Here is a 17513-nt window from a genome sequence, read left to right as displayed (position 1 = left end):
CGGCACCTCCAGCGCGCGCGCATTCAAGCAAAGCGCCTCTTATTCATCCATTCATATCAAACCGATATATATTGTAAGCCAAGCCACGCCATATCCACGAAAAGAGATCCATTCGTAACGCCCATTGATATCATTCCGTAAACAATCCGTCCCATAATCCATCCATTCCCATTGATTCCATAAACCGAACTGAAAGCAACCACCAACCAGTCAGGCAGCATCAATTGTTCAATTCAACGGTCTTGTTTGTCGACCAAAAAGCATACGCAATTCATATCTATCGCACATGCCCCCCTCCATTGCCGTCCGTCGCAGTCACCATCTATCATCTCAAGAGTGAGGCGCATCTAATTCTTGGGAGTGACTTTCGTGGGTGTCTTCTTTCCGAAACGTGCTTCTCTGTGCATTCAGTCAGTTAGCACATGTATAATATATCAATTGCGCCGCGAATCCAGCAATTGAATTAAACAGAATACATATAGAAAGAAGAAGAATTTAACATACCTAGCAACAGCAGCCCTAGCCTGTGCCGCGACCTTCTTATCCTTCTTGCTCTTCGCCTTCTCTACCCTCCCCTTCTGCATCGCAGCTTTAGCAGCAGAGTTAACAGCCATCTTATCCTTCCTTCAAACTCAAACTTCAAAGATAACGGCTTGTCGGATCAAAGTAATTCTTGATGGGATGTGTAGACAACCAGGCGTTCTTGTTGTATAAAGAGTTTTGGAATTTTCGATTTTCGTGCTGGGGTTTGAGGAAATTTTTGGTTTGGGATGATGAAGGGTTGAGGGGTGACTTGTTTACCTTATATTGCTGAAGACGCGACTGCGGTTAGCGTCTAGAGCTAGGCTGCATGGGGAATATTAAAAGCAATAAGGTGAATATGTCACGGGATGTGACGATTTAGCGTTTCGAGGTAAAATCAACGTTGTGAATCATGTTGAGCGTTAATGGATTCTATCTCAGAATCAGCATTAAACTTCTACCTAGGTAGGTACGCTGATGTCTTTATCTCCTGGTAGTACAGTGTCTCACGAATCCTGGATGGGAGACTCGAAATCGAGCAATTGGCATATAGTCACGAGCACAACCTCTTCTATTGCTTTCTCAGTCGTACATACATCCATTCTAAAAGTCCATCAATTTCATACTTCGTTACAGGGTCTTTGCTCTTACCTGGTTTCTTGTAAATCACTCCAACCCTTCGTCGCTCATTAAAAATATATCCGTTTGTTCGAAGTCCTTCCAAGTTCCCAATTGATCAATTCAACCTAAGCAGCCCAATAAACTTCCACCTTGACCTGCTCAACAATATTTACCCACCCAGGGAACCTCGCCTTCGCCCAAATAGTGACCACATCCCCAACCTTCATGTCCTTCACAAACTGCCCTGTTGCAGTCTCCCTCCCCCTTCCTTGTTTCTCCAACTCGGTCCCATCGACGGATTCAGGTAGGATATTGTCATCGCAAGACCAGGTCACGACATGTTCATGTGTCTTCCCCTCGGCAGTGAGATTCCTTTGTAAACAGTTTGGTTGGGGTAACAGGGCATGTTCGAATTGATAATCTTCTGAAGAGGGGCCTTTGGGAACTGTGCGCGGGAGGATTGTGCGGAGGGAACAGATGACTGGGTTTGTAGCTTTGATTATCTTTTCTTGCGATTCTGTGTCGGTAAGGGGGGGGGAATTCAGGAAGGGGTACGGATTCTTCGGTCCTTTCTGGTGCTTCTATCTTTATTAACCGTGTTTAAATATACCAAAGGTGCATTCTTACCTGCTCGCGATGCGGATATCCTCTCCAATCCAACATCAAACCAAGAATATGACCCTCTATATGTCCCTTTATCTGCAGGGTTTCCTCCCCACCCCTGATCATGACTCTTCAGCGTAAAAACAATTTTCCGACACGGGGTCCCTCGCGACATAGAAACAGCAGTCCATCGCTCCAGTAACTCTTTCGTGGCATCATCTTGGACATCGCGGGACGGAGGCCATGGTTTGGGGGTATTGGAGGATTTCACAGCTTTATCGAGTGTGATATGGTCATCAGAATGTGTTCCGATGCCGGTGAGGGTGGTGGGGTTGTCACCGTTGGGTACATAACCCAAGGGAAATGTTCTCAACTGCTCGAGTTAGTTCATGCTTAGGTAGAAGAGTATGGAGTCTGCTTACTAGGAATCGATTTTCAAACTCGGCACCCGACCGCACGGAAATCGGATGGTCAGCATCATTGGTCGTAACGCTTGTAGTATGGGGCCAGTATTCGGCCAAGTCAATCACGACCTCGACGAGTTCTATGGGGAGACGAAGCTCTTTGAATAGAGATTGTTTGACTTGCAGCACATCCTCCACGGAAGGTTGATAGAGGGTAGCTTCAGTGCTCTGCTGCGCCATGTTGATTGTTCTGGGGCTTTTCTTGAAGAGAGCGTTGAAAATAGTTTTGTAGAAGTATTGGTAGAGGGCGAAGAGGGCGTTGCCTAGGTTGACTAGGATGTTGTAGATGCTTGCCATATGTATCATGCGGTGGTACGAGTATCATGCAGGGGAATCAGAGTAGGAGGGAGGTGATGTGATGATTCAAGATTGTTCAACGTCAATTACTATTTATTGCACTACTCGTATTGTAATGAGGATAGATCAGGGGCAGCGGCGAGATCAAGTTGAGGGAACTACACTACCTACCTATGTAGGCACACAGGACAGGCTTGAAGCCAGAGCAAGGCGACAACATCCAGATGACGCACTAGGCTAGTCCTCATTGGAAGTAGGTAGATATATCCAAAGGACCAACCTGAATAGGTCTAGCACAAGGCTGTGGTGGCTGGTCCCCGCACCTCGGGTCCTCAATCAATCAATCACGCAATCCGACCTCGGACGCTTGGACAACTTTATTTTTTGGCTGACAAAACTATGGATATTCCAGCTGGTGTAATGTTTTGTAGGGCTTTGATCGAGCTCAATCCTTTGCTCAACGTCTTCAATCCTTATAGATATACAACATCATGAACCCCACAAGGAGGAGTATTGTCGCCGCAGCGCGAATATCAATACGGCCTACAAAAATCCCAAGAAACTCCTGGGCAAGAAACTCATCAACAGCCACCAATCCGCCTCCCACATCAAAACAACAAAACGGCACACGATCTTTCCACGCCAAACCCCCCCAAAATGCCGGTCTGGCAGAAGCCTCAAATCCCGCAATGGCATTTCCCTGTCTCGACGCCCTAGAATCCAAAACTGCAACACTCGAAGCGCGCTCTATGGCCAGCGGCCCCGAGCCATCCTATACCAGCGGCGCAACACTCTCGTATCACTGCTCCGAACCTCTTCTCCTCGACTGGGGCGGTGTCCTTCCTTCTTTCAATATAGCCTATGAAACATGGGGTTCTCTAAACGCAGACAAATCCAACGCAATCTTATTACACACCGGTCTCTCAGCATCATCACATGCGCATTCCACAGAACGGAATCCGAAGCCAGGGTGGTGGGAGAAGTTCATTGGCCCTGGAGGCTGTCTGGACACGGACAAATATCATGTTATATGCACGAATGTTATCGGGGGCTGCTACGGGAGTACAGGACCAAGCAGTATCGATCCAGCAGATGGCAACCGCTACGCTACTCGTTTCCCAATCCTCACAATGGAAGATATGGTACGCGCGCAATTCCGGCTACTTGACGGACTTGGTATAAACAAATTGTATGCAAGTGTTGGGGCAAGTATGGGAGGTATGCAATCACTAGCTGCTGGGATCCTTTTTCCTGAGAGAGTTGGGAGGATAGCGAGTATCTCAGGCTGCGCACGGAGCCATCCGTACAGCATTGCGATGCGGCATACGCAGCGCCAGGTCCTTATGATGGATAAGAACTGGAGTCGGGGATTTTACTACGACAACATACCTCCTCACGCGGGTATGAAACTCGCGAGGGAAATCGCTACGGTTACATATCGATCGGGCCCAGAATGGGAGCAGAGGTTTGGGAGGAGGAGGGCTGATCCGAGGAAGGTGCCTGCACTGTGTCCGGATTTTTTGATCGAGACGTATCTGGATCATGCGGGAGAGAAGTTTTGTTTGGAGTATGATGCGAATAGTCTGCTTTATGTGAGCAAAGCTATGGATCTCTTTGACCTTGGCGCCGCGCATCAATCTGCCACTGCGGCTCGCCGTGCGGAAAGCTCAGAGCGGTTAGGGGCCAAAGATCAGAGTTGGGATGGAGCTACTTCTTGCAGTCTGACGCTTCCAGATACACCATACGAAGAACAGCCCGAAGCAGAAGCTCCCACTGATCTCAATGCGCCCGTGACACTTTCGTCCGCACCCCCACAAGATTTGGTTCTAGGGCTGAAAGGCTTGCGAGATCATCCAGCGCTTATCATGGGCGTCGAGAGCGATATCTTGTTTCCGGCGTGGCAGCAGAGGGAGATTGCTGAGACGCTGAAGAAGGGCGGGAATAAGAATGTTACGCACGTGGAGTTGGGACAGGACTTGAGTCTCTTTGGACATGATAGCTTTTTGTTGGATTTGGAGCATATTGGGGGGAATTTGAGGCAGTTCTTGGGATAAACAGAATATAGTCCCTTCTTTTTTAGGCCGAAGGTATATCTTGTTATTGAGATATGATTGTATGATTCATGGGGAAGCTGCATTTTATGGAGTTGTATCATAGCACTGCAGGAGTACAAACAGCAACAACAGCACGAAGTCGTTTCTCAATTAATTTAGACACTTCTAAAATCAAATATTATACCATATTAGTCCTACGAATCTCACACAGCAGTCCCACGCTCCCTCAGGACTCTTACAAAATCCATTCATCTGGTGATCCATCCGTCCACACTCTCAGCCGCTCCCCTCTACCAAATATTTGCTTCTTCGGCCTGGCCCGCCGACGATCCAGACCTCGTCCCACTCCACTCTAGCACGCTCCGTGATCCCATTACCATCCAATCACCACCCCTGTCATCTGCAAGCATTTTACTTTTTCTTCTTTCGCTCCGTTCTCTCTGCCCCGCGCCGCGATCCACACCTCCCCCTCCCTCCTCTTAACAATTCTTCTCACCACCCGCCCAACCTTCTTTCCTCCCCATCAATTCTTCTAGAGGGCATTGAAATTTCAATGCCAAAGCAACAGAGAATCTTATAACATCACCAGCGAGCGACTTCTAGTCTTTGCGCGCGCTGTAGAGGGATAGAAAGACTTGTTTGAGTGCGATAAGGGTTACATACGATAAGGGATTTTTTCTTCGTTTTGAAGAGAGAACTTGAAAAAGAGGCAAGACGGAGGGCGAAAGAGAGCCGTTGTTGGGTTTTGTATATATTTCTTCTTCTTCTAATTCATCGTTATCATCGGAGGAGGAAAGAGGAAATACTGCGGAGACAGCTCGAGGATTTGGAGAAAGCAGCGCAATGGCGGCAAAAGCGACGGGCATTGAAAGCATCCATGAGGTTGGGCCGGGGGAGAGTTATAAAGCGAGTGATGGACTCGAAGGTGTAGGTGGAGGGAGTGGGAGTATGGAGATGAGAGGCGAGAATGTGGTTGATGAGGCGGTGTTGGAGCAGGGCATTGAGGCTTTGGAGGGGAGAGGGAAGAAATGGTATGCTTATTTGATGACACGGGATTTCTGGTTAGTGCTTGTTATTGGGTATTTCCCCCTTCTCCTTCTCCTTCTCTCTTCCTTTTCTATATCTCATATTTGAGGTTGAAAATTCAATCGTTACTAATGTATATGTGACCTTGTAGACAAGTCCTAGCTCTCTGCATAACAGCAACAAACACTTTCTCCACCCTCCTCGTCAACAAAGGAACCTCCATCCCAGCCTTCCAAACCCTTTTCAATTACGTCCTGCTCACTGCTCTCTATACCACTTACACCATCTATAAATACGGCGCGAAGAAGTATTTCAAGCTCCTGCTGGTCGATGGCTGGAAGTATGTTATTCTGAGTTTTATGGATGTCGAGGGCAATTATTTTACCGTGCTTGCTTATCGCTATGTAAGTATACCTTTACTGCTTGCTTACTTTGCAAACATTTGAGCTGAACTGAGCTGACTTTGTTTGTGAATAGACGAATCTACTTTCCGCCCAACTGATCAATTTCTGGTCTATAATCTGCGTTGTTATAGTATCTTTCTTACTTTTGAGAGTCAGATATAAGTGGGCGCAAATCTTGGGGATTCTTATTTGCTGCGGTGGTATGGGATTACTTCTTGCTTCTGGTACGCAACTTTCTCTCCCACCCTATTCCCTCATTTCAAACATCCCTTCAATAAATAACCCCTTCAACCCCCTCCCTCCATCCACTCTACGTACCATCCCCTAACATCCCACAGACCATATAACCTCCGGCTCTGGCGACTCGACCCCAACCCAAGTAAAAGGCGACATCTTCGCCCTGATCGGCGCCACCTTCTACGGCCTCTCCAACGTCTTCGAAGAATGGTTCGTATCTAAGCGTCCCATGTACGAGGTACTAGGAATGCTAGGCCTATTCGGTATAATCATCAACGGCCTCACGGCCGCGATTTTCGACCGTGATAGTTTCAGGACCGCGACGTGGGATGGCCAGGTTGGGGGGTATATCGTGGGGTATACGCTTGCGTTGGGGATTTTCTATTCGCGTGAGTACAGTACCGTCCCGTGCTTTCCCGTTGCTTAATTAAATCTTGGACTTTCTTCTCGTCTCGTCTGAGAAGATAAGATACGGAGTAATGAGTGATTACTGACGGGGAATTGTACTTTTAGTGGCGCCAATTATCCTGCGCATGGCATCCGCAGCATTCTTCGACATCTCACTCCTAACGGGCAATTTCTGGGGTGTGATTATCGGCATCCAGGTCTTCGGATACACCGTCTACTACCTGTACCCCATTGCGTTTGTCATGATTGTCCTCGGCCTGGTGGTCTATTTCCTGGCTGGCAGTATGTTGGGCGATAGTCGGAAGCCTTGGTTGGGACGCTATCAGGAGGATGGTGTGGCCGGGTGGGGGACCGCGAAGAGGAAGGCTATTATGGAGGCGAGGAGGGAGGGCGCTGTTGCTGGGGGTGAGGGGAGTGTTTAGATGTGAGGAGGGGAATAGGAGAAGAGGGGAATTAAGAGGTTGTTGGTAATGGTAGCAGTGGTGGTGGATATAGTAGAGGAGTAACACTGATACTGTAATGCGGTTTTGAACCCAAGTAAGTCAGTTATCAGACGAGAATATCTTCGGTGTACATGTCCATGTATACGAATAAAGGAAGTCCCATCTATCACTTGCTTGGCAGGACTATTTTCCCAGCCCTGTTGCCAATCACAATCACAATCACATCTCACAAATCCAGCCTATGCCATGAATGGTCTACTCACTCATATACCTACCATATATCCCTCCCTCTTCCCCAAAACACTAGGTACACCTGCTTGTTCCTAGTGCCAAGGTAGTCTCCCTCTTATCTTCCCCTCCAATAAACATCATTATTCACCATGCAAAAATCGCCATCCTGCAGGAGACAAAAACCAACTATTCTCTTCCCCGCAAGCTAACCTGCCTTCTATACATATAAACAACTCTCCTATCTTAAATTTAGGGGCTTACAGCTGAACCAGTGTAGCTAAAAGTTCAGCCAGTGTAGAGAATATGCGTAGAAAAATATATTCCGCTATAGCATATACTATAGTAATAGTAATAGGATTATATACTGCATTCGTACACTTAGAATATATTAAGTCTAAGTACTAGCAAGGATTGTTATTTAGGATAAAGTCTGCATATGCTAGGCTAGATTAGGAAGGGTTTTATTATGATTCGCTTATTTGGCGCGCGCGTGCGGCCCTAAACCCCCCCTATAGCTAGCCTAGTGTAGAGACCACTCTCACTAAAGCTCAGCTAGTATAGATAAGCATAGACATTTATTTAAAGTGGGTTTTCTACACTGGCTGAACTTTTGCCTACTCCGTCTTTGACACGGGCTTTCGATTTCTGCCTAATCTCATTGCAGTACAGCTCACGACGCTTAATTTGACGAACTGATTATTGACCCCGCCCCCGCCTTTTAGTGCAGGCATTCATCAAGTCCTTATTCCCTAACAACTGCTTCGATATATGTCCAAAGTCTTACTTGTTTATCAATCAGACCATACCATGGCGCTGCCAGTGAACCCTGAATGTCGCATCTGTTTCAATCTCGACGCCACAAGACTTCGTGACGAAGAGGGGCTTACTATCGAGATACACGGCAATGAAGAGTTCCGCCTGAGCGCCGCAAGCCTATGTCTCGCCTGCAAGATGATCTACGACGGCGTGGCGCGCTTTACGCGGTCGACGGAGGACTTCCCGAGCGTGACTCTCAAGCTCATTGAAGGCAACGGAGATTTACTTGAAGGTCGTACGGGGCAATCGCTCTTAGCGATGGTAAAGCGTGTGAAATGGGGCAGTCGGTCGACTTGGGCGGAGCATAAGAGGCCGCTATGGGATGACGACACGGGAGTTTTCTTATTACTAGAGTTCTATACTCCTCCTAGTATGTAATCTACCTCTTCCGGTCCGGCGCCGCAACACTCATCTCTGACGATAAGCCTGAGCCAGACACGCCATCGCTCTGGAGCGCGATTCCTTGCCATCCTGAGCCGGCCTTGGATCGCGCCTCAGACTCTGCCGTAAAGAGAGTAAAGAGCTGGCTAGAAATGTGTGATAAGCTTCATCATCCGATATGTTGTCTACCCGATGCGCCTCTACTCCCTACGAGGGTCATTTTCGTTGGCGAAGAACACTCTTTTCGACTAGTGATCTCCAACGGGGAGCACGCCAACTATGCAGCGCTTTCCTGGCGCTGGGGTCCGCCGGACAAACACCCGCCGAAGACACTATGGGAGAACTTGCAGGAGCGTACCGAGGGAAGATGGAAGAGTCCTTTGCCGCCGCTCTTCACAGATGCTATCGAGTTTACGCGGAAACTTGGTCTCAACTATCTATGGATAGATGCGCTGTGTATTATCCAAGACTCCGCGGAGGACTGGAGCAGCGAATCGACCAAGATGACCGAGATCTATAACAACGCTTACCTTACGATCGCGGCTGACTCATGTGCAAGCGCGGCCGAGCGGCTCACTGGGCAGGGTGAGGAATACATTATCGACCCAAAGCGCCACCGCATCGCCGAGGGTCGTAATAAGGGTATTATAACACATTCTCTTGCGTCTGACGGCTCCCTTCGCAACCTTCTTCGAGCTAAGATCCCGATGGCGGCTCCGGGCCTAAATAAGCGCACCACTACAGTTGGGGTGAGATACATTGATCGCGAAACGTCTCACGGCTATCACGGAGTAACATTCGTTCCTCAAAGCCATCTCGACGATCGAGGGTGGTGCTTTCAGGAGAACGTGCTCTCTCGACGACTCCTTCATTTCGGACAGACAGAACTGTCATTTCAATGTCTTAAGATGGAGGCTTGTGAATGCACATCTACCCCAAATCCTTACGTCGAGAAAACCAAACGACATCATCTGAACAGACTAAAGCGTAAACTTTTGCTAGAAGAGACGGACATGGGAGAGGCCTGGCTCGATGCTGTCGAGTCCTTCACTTATCGAGACCTCGGTGTCCAAACCGACAGGCTGAACGCAATCGCTGGCATCGCACAGAAAATCGCCGACCGATTTCCAGCTAACGAGGCAAAGTATCTATGCGGCATCTGGAGATCCGAGATCGAGACACAGCTTGCCTGGCTCGTCATCCCCCCCGTCAAAATCCTTCGGCCCGTGCCAGCTCGAGGAAGCAAGCGACAGGCAATTGCTCCCTCATGGAGCTGGGCATCAGTTACCGGCGCCGTCAAGTTCCAGAGATGGGCCCGGTTCCGCGTCAAGTCTATCCAGTTGGCCCCCAATGACGTTGGGCAGGCCTCGGCATACGTCACCGTCACGGGCCGGCTATGCAAAACCGTTAACCTGTATCACTCGCGAATGGTTACCGCTATGTGGCAGCCTTTTATGCTGGATCAACAAAACATAAATGCCGATATTCGGGACTTGGAGACAGAGCCACACGGCCATGTCATCTTCGACAAATGGTCATCCAAGGATCGCATAGAATGGGATTTGACGGGGTACTCGGCGCTTGAGAACGTGAACGGCCTCGGATTTGCTATGCTTCTTAGACGTATCGCAAACCCGAGATTCGGTCCTGAGGGGATAGAGCTTTATCAGCGGGTAGGCGTGATCTACCCAGAGAGCGCATTGAAATATTACAACATGCACCCTGATAAGGAAAAGATGAAATCCAGGTACGAGAGGTATGGGATAGAGGAGCAAACGATAAATATTATTTAGCCCAGGTTATCATAATTGAGTATTTGGGCGTAGATATGCTAACTAAAGCAACGAAACTAACTAGCACAGGGGTCGATTTCGAGCAATTTGCTGTTGGGCTCAACTTTGCGTTATTTTCTAAAGCTTATAGTTTGTTGCTAGAGAGGAGCTATTAAAAATGCACAAGCTGCTTTAAGATCATAGTAGTTGATCCTATATTATCCCGCATAGTCTTAGGGGTAGAGGAAAGACTTAGCTAGCGATCAAATATGACGACAACGCAAGGAGAAATATATAGCGATCTTCCAGCTAAATGCAAAGAACAAGGACTTACTTCACCATTGACACTTCCGTGGGATGACGTTGAACGACACTGATATTAATTGCGAGGTTTAATTTCACGTTATATAGTATAAGGCTCCAAGAGATAGTATGGCATGTCTGGTGTCATTCTTATAGGAGCTTAGTAGAGCTAATGTCTGCTAGGAGCAATACTTATGCTTAATTCATCACCTGCAATTAGGCCTTTCTCTTGCTCTTGTGAAGCTAGCGTCCATTCGGTACGGCGATTTCTATACATAGCATTATACAGTCATATATAGCGCCCGACTCCTACTCTCTTTTATGAAATATTAAAGGTTATAGAGAATATCAGCCAAGGAACGGATATGTCAGGCTAGAACTACTTTTTACGCTCTACGTGTTTGGATTTGCGCCAAATCAGTTAAAGTCTTTTACTATTCCTAGATGATATTTGCATTCACCTAACTATAGAGATCAAACGAACTACAAGAGGAATGACTGTAACAGGGTTATGGTTTTGACCATATATATCTCTGAAGGTCTATTGATTCGTTTCTAGCTGTCCTAGTGGAGGCCTTTGTGCGTCTAGAGTCTTAGGGTAAAGTAACCTGTTGTTTCTAGGGGTAATAACTTGAATTGACTGCTGTTCTACAGTGGGAAGTATGCTGTATATATAGGGCTCTTCAAGCCCTATTTCTAAGCTTTGCCACCTGCTTAGAAATAGCTATTTCTAAGCTTCGCCACAGGCTTTATAAACTTTGCCACTTACAGGCTACAACATAACCTCCGGTTAAGGAGCTACTAGGTCTTAGCTCTATCAGCAGTGTGGAACGGTCCTTGGAGCTAAGAAAGAGTATCAGAAGTATCCAAATTATAAAAATCCGGTGCTTGTTACTAGATGCACTTTTAGAGTGCGCTTCATCTTTAACATTTACTTAGTAGGTAGAGATCAAAGTCAATATCTGAGTTTGATTCACATGTCTAGGTGGTAGACAGCTCTAAGCTTAGCTGGTCCTCTGGAACCATTTCTACGTATAGAATACTCGTCGATATCCGTCTTGTAATAGTAATTAGAATGACCTCTAAGCGTACAATGGCATAGGGGATGTGTAGCATGCTAATACAATCTTTCTGGGATTTAAGCTTTGTCAATTCCAGAATGCAATCTCAATCCCTTTACGCTTCCAGATTTCCAGGCGAACTTTTGAGTAATGAATGATTGTGAGAATGGCAGCAGTTATTTACTTGACAGCAAACATGTGCAGCATTTCCACGGTCAGAGAGATGCGGGGCATAGTGAGCTCCCGAAAGAGAAGTTCTGTCTTTGTAATTACTTTACTAACGTCTGAGTTGAGATTGAATAGGGCTTAGATCCAGCACGCGGTACAAGACTGTTGTGGGAATTGGAATTGAATAATTGACTGTTATTTGTAGGTAATCACTAAACAATATATGCTTGCTTGATGTACTATGCTAGGCGCCAAGAGTGGTTAGCAGTTCGTAAGAAGAACCACTTCCTCCCAGTTGCTGCTTCGTCCCCGTTGGCGGGATGGGAAGTGAATTTGGGGAAATTTTTTGGTAGGTATAAATAGGCTCCTCATCACACCTTGGCTGAGCCACATTGAAACTAAAAGACAGTATGCTAGCAATCCTATGCGTTCCCTGTCGTGGTAACTGCAAGCAGATGCACTTCGGGCTTCAAATATTAGTTTCTTTTATTCTTCGAGCCAGACTTTAGAGATCCTTGATTCACTCGTAAAATCCGTATGAATTCATGTGTAAAACGACAGTATCTTAGTTCTTAACAGCAGAAAAACTGACTACAGGTATGCGGCGAGGTAAGAGGGAGGCCATGGACCAGGGATTCACATTCAGAGCACTCAAGCAAGCCAACTAGATTGCTGGTTTTCCATTCTGGGTCAGAAACTTAGTCTTTCACTCAGGGTGTTGATAGGCTGGGGCAGATCGCACTATAGGCCGGATGGCTCTCGGAATGGCTAGATATATATATAATTTATCAAATAATAGCTGCCAAAGAGGGCCTGAAAGACCAATGTCTTCATCGACTAGAGGATAGTTATAGCAAACACTTAAATACTTAGTCTCATCTTTGCCTGCTGCTTTCCTCGTCGTCTGAAGTAAAATTACAGACAAATCCTTAAACTTATTAATAGATCTAAGATGTTTTCAAATAGCCATAGTCGTCAAATCTTATCCCCCCAGCCCCCTGAGCCCCCCTTAAAAGATGCCGGCTTCTGTCTCGCTTAATTTGGTCGCTAAAGTTGCAGCGCCTTGATTGAAAATCTCTATACGCTCCTTCGTGTAGAGGATGCAATATGGCGATAGATTGCCTATCTATGTTTCATCTTTAACGCCGACCTTATGGTGGTTGGTCTGCTTTCCCTTCTCCGTGCTCTGATAAGACAACAGTCTTCTTGGGTGATTGATTGTCTCTTGAATAACGGCTAGGGAATAGCCTTATCGTTTGTTTCTTTTTGTGTACTAGGATTATTGGTCTTAGACTTGATTAAAAGCGTCTGTCTGAAGGAGCAATTGCGTGAGCATATTTCGCCAGTCGGAACTGTGAAGTCCACGTTCTAGTATGAGTTCTACAAGCATTATTATTCATTCAAATGTCATCTCTATACCCCACATCATCTTCCTCACTAACAAACTCATCCACAATCCCCTTCAACAACGCCGCCATCTTCCTCCCCCCCTCAACACTCGGCTCAACCCTCTCCTCATAATCCCCCGCCTCCTTCCCATCCAAAACTTCATACAGCGCACACGGCACAACCCTCACCCCTTCCACGACAACCCTCTTCGTACCCAGCTCATACATCCTCCCAATCGCCGTCTGCAACTGCCGCGGCCACAAATTATACCCCAACAGCTTCAACGGCAGATCCGCCCAACTCCTCTGCTGGTTTGCACCTAAACTTACAAGCGGATAATAAATCATACACACAACCACCGCTCTCGGCTTCTGCTTCTCGACCAGCTTCTCAACATACGCTTGCACCTGCGTTTTGAACAGATCGGTAAAGTGCGTGAGCGTCCACGAGTTCAGCAGTAAGCGCGGCGTCAGCCACGCGAGCCGTAACATGTGGCATATAGTGGCGAAAGTCGGTTTCAGCGCAATGTCATTGGCGCCGATCGAGACGATGAGGATATCATTTGCAGAGATGTGATCGCGGACAAATACATCGTGTTCCAGTAACCCTTTCCCCTCTCCGCGGTCCTTTAGCGTCGATGCTTCAACGGCACAGTTTAGAGCTGTGGCGTCGGAGCCGAAGAAGTGGTTCAGCCAGAATGCTATATCGGGCTTCGGCCACGGTTGAGAGAAGGTAGAGTGGTAGATGGAAGGGACGCGGATGCCTTCAGGTAGCGGTTCGAGGAAAGGGGGGGAGATCCAGTGTTTGTTGTCCAGTGAGGAGTCGCCGGCTAGGTAGACGATGGGTTTATTTGGTCTTTGGGAGAGCGTGATGGAGTGGAAGGTGGAGATGTCGGAGATCGGGTGGCCCTGATACTGGAAGTAGAAGCTGGCGGGGTCTATCTTTTCTTGGCTCATTGTGTGGGGAATTTAAGGGGGGGAGCTAAGCGGGCTTTATGGGGCTGGAGGCCCGCTGACTTCGATCCAAAGCTTGATTGGGTCGCGAAAGATGAAAAAGTAAAGAAAGTAGTCGTTTTCGATTAGACAAATAAGAGGTCAATGTAATAGCTGCTATAAAAATGATAACTCAGCTTATATATATGTATGGAAAAGATAATGGTAGCCTGAAATACATGGAAATAAATGTGTCCTCCAGCTGCGCCACATAACCTCTTTTGAGACACACGTGACCATCAATTAACAATCAATCTACATTTTCCCAAGATTTCCTGCTGGATGCTAAAGTCTCTGTGCTATTGTAGCTATGTCTGGGTATTGAAAGAGCTGTAGAGCAGGAGAAGTTGCCCCATGTTTTGAGAAGTAAAAAGAAAGATGCATTATTAGGCGACGCCATGGGCAGAAACCGCAAGCACAAACTGGAAACTTGTAAGCAAGGGAAGGTGCCTTATCACTTTCGAGTTACTTGAAAATACTATTACCTTATATATCCAAAAATGAGTAAGCCAGCTTTGGCCAAGTTGAAAGCCCCGAACATGAGTAAAGGGTAATCTTAGACTGTGACTCGACTACCATTTCCAGGTATTCAAAGGACAAGCTCACTTGCCAATTGCAAAGGTTATTTGGATGGGTTTAAAATGAATCAATTGAATGCATCGAATTTCAAGAATAATCTAACACCTTCAATGCAATGTCATCATCATCATCATCCCCGCTTCTCATGGATCCTTTATGCAACAGTAGCAAATCCGAATTTAGGCCCACTGGCATCAAACACACCATAGTTGTTGTGCAAGAAAACATCACCATAGATAGCTTGGCTTCCTGAACCAACACTTTGGATACCACCGAAGCAAGTATCACCAGAGGAATCAGTAGGCGCATAGTTCAAACTAGTACCCGGGACAGTAGCATAGTGGGTGCTTCCGATGCGGAGCTGAATTTCTGGGAGAGTGGTGCTGCAAGGGAAAGTGTATCCGCCCTGGTCAGAGTCGTAGGAAGCAGATGAAACGGCGTCATAGTAGTTGTCAACGGCGCTGTCACCCATGAGCAGGAGGGTGGTTCCAGTATCAGTAATGGCGGTCCAGCCAGACGCAGTATGCGTCGTGCCGCTGACCTTGTATGCGGTCGCGGGGTACTCCCAGAAACCATTTGAAGAGTCGACGTCGGTGTACTCAATGGTGCCAGTGTACTTTGAGCTGTCAGTGTAGCCAAAGTCATACGCGCCGTCGCCGGTCAAGGGGAGATAGGCGGCGAACAGAGGTGCGTCAAGGTCGTCCTTCGCGTTGTCGAAGAACGTGTCTTGGGATTCTGGGCTGACTGTGTTGATGCTGCTGAAAGCCAGACCGAGAAGGCCGTCAGATGTGTCTGAGACGAATTCTGAGGAGACCTTGGTGGCGAGCTCGACTGCTTGCCCTTTCACGCTGGTTCCACCGACTGTGACCGTGTCGGTTCCAACAGTTCCGGATGCTCCAGATCCATCACCGTACTCAATCGACCATGTGTAGCCGCTCTTTTTCTTGTAAGTGGAACTGTCCGCGGGGTTGTAGATACTGTGGCCCTTTTTGCTGGCTGCTGACAATGAAGTGGAAAAGACCCAGCTGTTGCTCGATTAGACTTTTGTATCTCGTATCATTGTGGGTCAACACTTACAGGTCTGCGGAACCAGTGTCGAAGTCCAAGTTTAACTTTTGTCCACCAACGGTTGTGGAAACCAGATACTCGGAATCATATTCTGTGGGGATGGCTGGAGCAGAACCATCCTGACGCTTCTGAATAGAATTTGATAGAGCAGAGTGGAATGCTTCGGAGAAGTCTTTTGTTGGCGTCAACTTGTGCTTTGCGTAGGCCTTCAACAAGGCAGCTGTGCCATTACGCTTGAAGTTGGGGTTGTAAACAGCAGGAGCAGAAAACGACTTGCTTCCTTGCACAGATGTGGTGCTGTTTGTATCAAGCGGTGCAGCTTGAGCACCAATGGCAAGAGCCAGGAGTGAGAGCTCGAATAGCATCTTGAAGAACTGATTGGGATGAGACTGAATGAATGAATTGAAGAGGTGTGAGCGGGATGGAGTAAAAAGACTTTGAGATGGGATGAACGGGTGTTTATATACTTCCAAGATTCTTCATGTGTACCGGTGGGTGGTAATTGGCATGCGGACCCCCCCTAAGCTTGAAACTTAAATGACAATGAGAAAGTACCTGGTACCCAAATCTAGCATCACCGTCCTAATTGGCATATTCATCTAATAGCCATATCTTCCGATGAACCTACCTAGTTCATAACAAGAAGTCTTTCCCAGCGAAATTAGCCTACCTTTCTAGGGTGAGAGGGCAGTCGAATAGAAGGAGAAAGAGGGAAAAGAACGAACAAGCAAGGCTGTTGATCCTCAGTATGAAACGGGGGGTTAATTGAGAGACTGCCGGATAGTACCGAAGCTGTGAGCGGCATCTCTCTGGCAAGTTCAAATTGGTCATAGTGGCATATTGATTACTTGGTGACTTCTGTATATTTCGGAGTTGTGTCTGCGTTGGGAAGGTGGGCACCTGCGTTCCTGATCTACGTCGAGGTACGGTACTGTATGATGGAGGGGTCAAGGCTGATCATCAGCCAGTCCGAGCAAGGAGAGAGGCGCAGTGTTGAACAGACTGTTGGTCGACAGCCGCTTGAATCACCTGGCAGACATCCTTATCTTACAGTACTAGTCTATTAGACGCCTCTGACTGGGATGCACATATATCCGAGGCGGTAACGATGCACTCGAATGCCGTCTGTACCTGTACCTCAGCCTCGACGATGCATTCTCCTGGTGCTCCAGTGCGATCGACCCGAATACAACGCTCGAGGTCTGCCAAGGGCTGGGCACAATAACAAGCATCCCACAACATGCACAATGTACGTGTTTTGGGGATACTATAAGCTTCTGAAAGGTCTTGGAAAAGACGACGAGCTGACGGTCGGGTTGATCTTGTTGATAGCCACCACCACCGCCACCTCTGCCATCCATCAACCCCACCTTCAATGCTGCGCGGAATATAAGCTGCCGGGAGTAGAAGGTGGAAAGCACTGTGTTGTCCTGAACGGAGGTAGGGCAGAAGCAATAGAGTCTTGGCAAATTCCTTTGTCGTCAAATAGAAGGTCGGATGTCGGTCTTCTTTTCTGTGGCGCCGCTTCAAGGATAGGGACTGCGGAGAAGCCTCTGGGCGTCAAATGAAAGGGGTAAAAGCTGGCACCAATCATTGCACCGCTTCGATAAAGGGGGAAGCGTTGGCAGTCTGATGCTATATTCCAGCAAGATCACGATCAGCAATCAAAACTGC

At 47.5% G+C, this 17513-nt stretch overlaps 7 protein-coding genes across 7 annotated transcripts; 3 read left to right on the top strand and 4 right to left on the bottom strand.

The window, feature by feature from the left end:
• Window positions 1–347: 347 nt before the first annotated feature.
• On the bottom strand, window positions 348–614 carry LHYA1_G001957 (uncharacterized protein; the record flags this gene model as incomplete). Its single annotated transcript, XM_031146935.1, has 2 exons — window positions 348–399; window positions 505–614. The coding sequence occupies 2 exons, from the start codon at window positions 612–614 to the stop codon at window positions 348–350; spliced, it is 162 nt and encodes a 53-aa protein (XP_031007344.1).
• A 654-nt stretch (window positions 615–1268) lies between these two features.
• On the bottom strand, window positions 1269–2507 carry LHYA1_G001956 (uncharacterized protein; the record flags this gene model as incomplete). The annotated part of the gene is given in 3 exon segments (XM_031146934.1): window positions 1269–1724; window positions 1739–2119; window positions 2169–2507. The coding sequence occupies 3 exon segments, from the start codon at window positions 2505–2507 to the stop codon at window positions 1269–1271; spliced, it is 1176 nt and encodes a 391-aa protein (XP_031007345.1).
• Window positions 2508–2998: 491 nt separating this feature from the next.
• cysA (Serine O-succinyltransferase) lies at window positions 2999–4561 on the top strand (the record flags this gene model as incomplete). The annotated part of the gene is made up of 1 exon (XM_031146933.1): window positions 2999–4561. One exon carries the CDS (start codon window positions 2999–3001, stop codon window positions 4559–4561), a length of 1563 nt encoding a protein of 520 aa, XP_031007342.1.
• An 843-nt stretch (window positions 4562–5404) lies between these two features.
• On the top strand, window positions 5405–7058 carry SPCC320.08 (putative solute carrier family 35 member; the record flags this gene model as incomplete). The annotated part of the gene is made up of 5 exons (XM_031146932.1): window positions 5405–5640; window positions 5739–5991; window positions 6065–6215; window positions 6330–6617; window positions 6742–7058. 5 exons carry the CDS (start codon window positions 5405–5407, stop codon window positions 7056–7058), a joined length of 1245 nt encoding a protein of 414 aa, XP_031007343.1.
• Window positions 7059–8117: 1059 nt separating this feature from the next.
• Window positions 8118–10300, top strand: LHYA1_G001953 (uncharacterized protein; the record flags this gene model as incomplete). The annotated part of the gene is made up of 2 exons (XM_031146931.1): window positions 8118–8387; window positions 8498–10300. 2 exons carry the CDS (start codon window positions 8118–8120, stop codon window positions 10298–10300), a joined length of 2073 nt encoding a protein of 690 aa, XP_031007340.1.
• A 2911-nt stretch (window positions 10301–13211) lies between these two features.
• Window positions 13212–14156, bottom strand: LHYA1_G001952 (uncharacterized protein; the record flags this gene model as incomplete). The annotated part of the gene is made up of 1 exon (XM_031146930.1): window positions 13212–14156. The coding sequence occupies one exon, from the start codon at window positions 14154–14156 to the stop codon at window positions 13212–13214; it is 945 nt and encodes a 314-aa protein (XP_031007341.1).
• Window positions 14157–14925: 769 nt separating this feature from the next.
• On the bottom strand, window positions 14926–16204 carry PEPA1 (Penicillopepsin-1; the record flags this gene model as incomplete). The annotated part of the gene is made up of 2 exons (XM_031146929.1): window positions 14926–15796; window positions 15849–16204. 2 exons carry the CDS (start codon window positions 16202–16204, stop codon window positions 14926–14928), a joined length of 1227 nt encoding a protein of 408 aa, XP_031007338.1.
• Between the last annotated feature and the right edge of the window lie 1309 nt (window positions 16205–17513).

Source organism: Lachnellula hyalina (assembly GCF_007821495.1).
Source record: "Lachnellula hyalina strain CBS 185.66 chromosome Unknown contig00029, whole genome shotgun sequence".
Classification (NCBI taxonomy): domain Eukaryota; kingdom Fungi; phylum Ascomycota; class Leotiomycetes; order Helotiales; family Lachnaceae; genus Lachnellula; species Lachnellula hyalina.
This window is presented reverse-complemented; position numbering and strand designations above follow the sequence as displayed.